This window comes from Fukomys damarensis, unplaced genomic scaffold (genome assembly GCF_012274545.1).
Source record: "Fukomys damarensis isolate Sample0158 unplaced genomic scaffold, DMR_v1.0_HiC HiC_scaffold_3, whole genome shotgun sequence".
Lineage (NCBI taxonomy): Eukaryota > Metazoa > Chordata > Mammalia > Rodentia > Bathyergidae > Fukomys > Fukomys damarensis.
The window spans coordinates 19,641,565-19,647,808 of record NW_022900915.1 but is presented as its reverse complement, the minus strand read 5'-3'; the positions used below and the strand labels follow the sequence as shown (position 1 = coordinate 19,647,808).

At 36.2% G+C, this 6,244-nt stretch overlaps 1 protein-coding gene across 1 annotated transcript in view; it reads right to left on the bottom strand.

Moving 5' to 3' along the window:
* The window catches only part of Epb41l4a (erythrocyte membrane protein band 4.1 like 4A), a 215,824-nt gene that overhangs the window by 76,171 nt on the left and 133,409 nt on the right, over window positions 1–6,244 (bottom strand). The window contains exons 10-11 of the mRNA XM_010607904.1: window positions 4,071–4,159; window positions 3,467–3,530 (exon numbers count right to left, since the gene is read on the bottom strand). Coding sequence (XP_010606206.1) covers window positions 3,467–3,530; window positions 4,071–4,159 — 153 coding nt within the window. The remainder of the gene's footprint in view (window positions 1–3,466; window positions 3,531–4,070; window positions 4,160–6,244) is intronic.

Sequence of the window (6,244 nt, the reverse complement as noted above, 5' to 3'; positions counted from 1 at the left end):
TTTTGTAAGATAAGGAGGTTCTGGAGCTCTCTTACACGACAATATAAATATGCTGAACATTATCATACTGCACACTCTGTAAATTTAGATGATAGATTGTGTGTGTGTTTTAACCACAAGTAAAACTAAAAATAAACCAGACTCTGCTCCAGATAAGATGGTGGACACTCATTCCTTCTTGTCCCACACTGTTTTGAAGACTATAAACCCTGGAAATATGGAGAGCGGGAAGGGCCGGGGATTTAGCTCAGTGGTTCTGCCGTCTGCGTTGCAAGCACAAGGTCCTGAGTTTGATCCCCGGTACCAAATAAATAAATAAATATATATGTGTGTGTGTGTGTGTATGTGTATATATATATGTATGTATATATACACACATATATACATATACACACACACACACACACACACACACACACACACACACACATATTTAAACGTATGTTGTCAGTGAAAATATAAAAGAATGCCCTGCTTCTATAAGCAGGCCTCTTGGGCTTGTTGACCAACAGCGACAATTCCTGCCCACTTTCACCTCCCATGTACTCTCCCCAAAGCAGGCCCAAACTTCCTGCCAAATGGGTCTACAATTACTCATAACCAGAGTTGCCAGAAACCTATCCTGTCATGCTGAGGAACTGTAGCTGAGGTCAGTTTCATGATACATAAAAGTAATCACAGAATCATTTACTCATTCTTTTATTTATTCCACAAATGTGCTTACTACATACATGACATGTTCTGGGCTTAATGCTAGGAATTGCGCTCTTCTTGCTCCTGAATGCAATCACTGTGTATTGCAAACATATAACAAAAATTTTTTTCTTTTAAGAATTGGACAACGTGGCCAGATCTGCAGTAAGCATATAAAATTCTGTAGCTTTCACTTCTCCTAGCAAAACAACAGTTAGAAAATACAACAGGAATAAAAGATTGCATCCACAACAGCATTAAAAAATAAACAAATAAATAAAACTTGAACACCACGGAGCCACATATAAATATAATAAAGGAAGAAAAATTCTTAATATAATAAAGAATTAAGAAGAATTCTTAATAAGGGAAGAAAAATTCTTAGGATATATATTAAGAATAAAAGCACGTAAAAACTATATAAGGGGTGATCTATATATGTGTATGTATTATACACTAACATTAATGGGTTAAAAACTGAAAGCAATTATATCCAAATACTAAAAATTATTTCGGAATTTCAGGATAATAAGAAATATTAATTTTCTTCTTAGAAGAGTATTTTCCAGATATTCTACCATCATCAGGCTAAATCTTCATTACCAAAGGTTTTATTTTCTGTGAGGTGTTATTTAAACTACAATACCTATTATGAAGTGTAAATAATGCATGAAAGTCTCTCAAGTTTGACCTAAAATTACTGAACATACTGAGTTAAGTCTCTTTGACCGAGCAGCAGACCAGAAAACCAGCACAATAAGCACTTCAACCATTTTTCAAGCTGAATGTGATTACTGTTCCAGGTGATGGGTTTGAAGGAGCTTTTTAATTCAATCTGTGATTGCAGTTGGGCCTCCATAATAATCAACTTAATTCCACCATTATGTAAATCATTGCCTTGCAGTGTTGCTCTAGTGGAGAAAGGAAAAAAAAAATCCTGCAAGCAAGAACACTCAGGAAATAGAATGATCAGGTTAAATTAATGTGCTATTAATAACAATTTTTAAAATCCCTTTGATTCAAGCCTTGACATGAAGTGACCCGCTTTGCCACCTTACTAAAGATTACTGATGCTAGGCTTGATGACCCAGGAGACTTTTCCAAAGACCCTCAGACTTTTCCAAACATCCAGTCCTCTCCAAGCTGAGAGGACAGGGACTGAGTGGAGTCCCTAGGTTGTATCATGGAGACTGCCATCGGAAAATAACAAAATTATTCTTAATTGTGTCAGTGCTATAAAGAAGTCTAAGAAGCGAGAAGTCCAAGTTAGCTGTGACTTTACCGGATTATTTATCCGGAAACAGCAGTATATATTTTAACAGCATTGCACAAATAACATAAAAGTCATTCACCAAAGGTCAGCACTCACCAAAACAACTTAGTTACAGGAATAAAGAATACTTTGAATAATAGTAATGCTTCTATGAAAAGTCTTATTTTATCATATTCTGCTAAAATATACTTGACACATTAGTTTCAATATGTTTAACAGACTTCATTCCTTGCATTACTACATGAGTCATGTGACCTCAAGGACAGGGAAAAATATTATAAAACTTTCCTTTTTAAATGATTTTTAATTCAGCCTTACATTTGCGAACCTTTATAAGGTTGACAAGTCTAATAAGGAATTGACACAGTAGATTCTCTCCACACTATACCACTAAGACCTGCTAAGACTTTTTAGACTATCATTTCTTTAAAATCTGGAATTTCCCTTCTTTACAGGTCCAAACTCATTTCAAAATACAATTTTAACTCTACCAGTAAATGCAAGCATGCCTTATAGTTCAGGACGGAATTTTTTTATTCTAGGAGAACAGTAGCATCTGGTCTTCTGATTTGACAGTAGGTATTCTCAGCAATAATTTCATTGATCGTCTGACCGATATTTACTGAGTATCTGCTACATGCAATGTGCTCTACAAACAGCCATGCTCTAACCACAGCAGCCGCTACTCTCTTCCTGTGTCGTTACAGGTGGACACAAACACTGATCTGTACTTAAGCCTTTATAACACCAAGAAAGTCAACTCCATTTCGCTCACATCTAGTTTTTGTTCCACATAAAGTTAGTATCAAAAGAAAAAGAACCAATTTTCCTACGTCATATTCTTGCTAATTTATCCTGTAAGAATAATAATAGCACTTCAAGGTAACATTGCTTTCACAGGTAGATCAAAAGGAAGGTTTTTTAACCGGTTTTCTAAAAGCTGCCTGTCAAGGCATGAAGACACAGTCAGGCTCTGACAAATATTGTGCTCATTACCCAGCTGCTGCCAAGGGGCAGGCAGCATTTCAGCACCCTCACCCTTTGTTCTCCTTCGAAAGTGTCCAGAATTCCCATTCAGTCTGCCTATCAAGCTCAAAAAGGAAACAGCAGAAGGGTAACTTCCAATGGGTTGTTTAATTAACTTTAGAGCAAAATTAGGACATGTTTTTGCAGTATGCAGGCTACACCTTTCAGAGTCTATGAATCCTACCTTCACAGACAGTGCTGAAAAGCAAATTACAGTAATAATGATAATCACCTCCTATTCTCTCCTCTGCCCTAGAAAGGTTTTGCTTTCCTCTGCTTAAACCAAAATGACATTTTCCATTACCGTCTCATTCACTTCTACTCATTTCCCTTTCCCTGAGAATTTGTGCACGTAAGTTAATTACCCTGGTTCCATGAGCTGCAGCTGAAGAAAATATGATAATTTTATCACAATGTCTTTAAGCTATAATAGAGCAGATATGACACTTAAGCTAAGTGCTCCCAAAAACTTACATCTTTTCCCAGTACTCTGAGTTCAAATTGTGTCTCCTTGAAATGAACCTTTGTAATTCGAGGCCTGAAAAACAAAGCAGATGGTGCTGTTTTTAAGAATTAAGTCTTTCAGAAATTCAGAGAAGTGCCCAGTGAGAAAAGGCTGTTTTAAATACTGCTGCAGTGACTAGGTAGTTCCCCGGACATATAATTCTACTGGTCTTTTGTTTCTTCATTCGGTGACCAAACAAGCTTGGAACCCAAAGTTCTGACAGTGCCACCTTCCCAGATTTAAGCAGGGCCATAGGCTCCCTAATCCTCCTGTCCTTCCCCTGGAATTAATGAAAATAGAGCAGTCCTGAGCCCGTGAGCCCATGATGGAGTGGGCAGAATATTTTACTATGGACAAGGGAGTCCAAAAACCATGGCACCTGAAATTTAGAGAAAATATAGACTAAGATGCACTCGGGGAACACGTACACCCAGTTTCACTCATTTATTTGCCAACTATTGAAAATGTATCTTTTTTCTTTTCCGTAACCCTTTCACCAACAAAAGAGCTCTATAATTTAATACTTATTAGTATATAACTGGAATATTAACTCTGCTCTCCAGTTATACCTACCAGAAATACTTCCCCACTTGCTTTTTATTCTTGTAGACAACAATACCAACTGGAGTTAATCCTAAGAAATATTCAGACTTGTTTTCTCCCTGCAAAAACAAACATATACCTAAGTCAATGAATTTATTCACATAAAAGCTGTTTATAAAACTATAATTGGTCAAATATAGAGTAATTTCTTGTAGTAGCATTGGATTTAATTTTTTTAAAGACATGAGCATAAACAGCCAAGCCATGATAGTAGCTAATTTCATGCTTATATTTTCCAAAGTTCTTGAAAGAATTTGTCTATCTAATGTTAATTCACACCCATACCTTACATGCACTGAAAGGTACCTGGATTATCAATTTGGCTACTGACTGATTTACTCAAAGTTGCCTAAACAATGGTGCTTAGCTTAACTCTACCTGCGTATTAACTGGAATCAACCAAGCAGCTTAAAATTCCTGATGATTGAGTACTACTGAAACCAGTTAAATCCGAATCTGGTGAAAGGGTCTGACTATCATAAGAGATCCTAGTGGTCTTCCTGTGTAGCCACATCTTGAGAACCACTGGTTTCTATCAAAGATGTTTTCAAATGCCTTGTCTTGACTTTACTCCCTGATGTGGATAATCGTAAGGCCCAGGTCACCTCCACCACAGCCCTCATCAGAAAGTTTGGACAGCTGCTAGCTGAAAGACACTTGAATTTTCTGAGGTCTAACATGTTCCTTCCTTTCTTGTTTTGTAACATTAGGACCACTCCAAAATTTACAAATACAACCTCTCTGGTAAAGACAGAGAACACTTATTTCCAGGCAATGACAAATCTAAACTAAGAAAATGGATCCTGAAATGAAAATGCCACAGAAGTGGGTACCAAGAGCATACACAAAACTGTGTAACAGCCTGCAAAGCTATATTCACAGGGACATAGGACAACTAATATATTTTGGAAGAAGAGCAGCTGTTGCCCACTTTTAGCTCTAAAAATTCATATTAAAGAAACATATGGGTGATTCTAACAAATTGGCTAATTTCTAATTTCGAATAAATTCCCACCGACAACTAAAACTTGATTGTGAAGTAGAATAATCACTACAGAAGCAAAAGCATTCTGCAGAAGATTCTCTCTATAAATTTCCTATAAGTATTTTTTTAAACCTGAAAACCTAACACGAATAACATGGCTAGTAAGGAAAAAGATAATCACACCATCAAGGCTTAGCAGTTTCTTGAAGGACAGTACTAAGAAACATTTAATGACTTAATTAGATTGGAATCTATATATTGGGGAACTACTACTTCCCCAAGATCTGAAACTTTTACTATCACATTTACAGGGATGCTTCTAATTTCCAAAAATAATATCATATCGTTTCTTGTTTCAGAAAAGCCTGATGAGCAAGAGACATATTACAAAATGAATGCATAAGTCATTCACATCAGAGAAAATATTATCAGCATTCCTTAAAAACTGAGTTCCCTGATTCAAGCAACAAAAAGTTTATATATATACTCTCCAGCAATTCATTTCCTAAAAGGCATTAAGTCTCTTGGCTCATTTTTTCAAATAATCAAATGTGACTACTGCTAACTACACTCTTACAAAATCAAAAGCAACGGCACTGCAAGGTCACTGGCACAGAATAATCAACTGGATGTCTAAGAAAAATGGCTCAAAGAATAAGACCTGGATCCAGAATACTCAACAGCAAAACCAGTGCCACTGTCCACTGGCTGTATCTGGCAAGATTTCATCAGTCACCAAAGGAAATCTGCAAAAGTACTTCTATTGTAGTGATACCTGTAGTCGGTGATAACCCTTCTACCCACTGAACCTGCACATCAGACACAGAACTACCTATCACTGCAACTGGGCTGTTGTCTAACATTTGCTCTATTTGGCAAATTAACTTATGTTTTTCAGCAATAAAAACTATTTTTGGAAAATCCTCCTGTTTTCTGTCTAATGTGATCAATTATAGACCAATTTTAAACTGTTTTGACATTTAGCTAAGCCCTTTGGAGCTGTTATCCAGATTGTGTTTTCAAGCCCAGTTAATTGTTTTCTACACATGGAAATATAATCACAGACTTCTATGCAAAGCTCATTAGGGTTTAATCCATGCAAGAGCTGCTTTGTGCTAAAAAAAAAAAAAAAAAAAAAAAAAAAAAAAAAAAAAAAAAA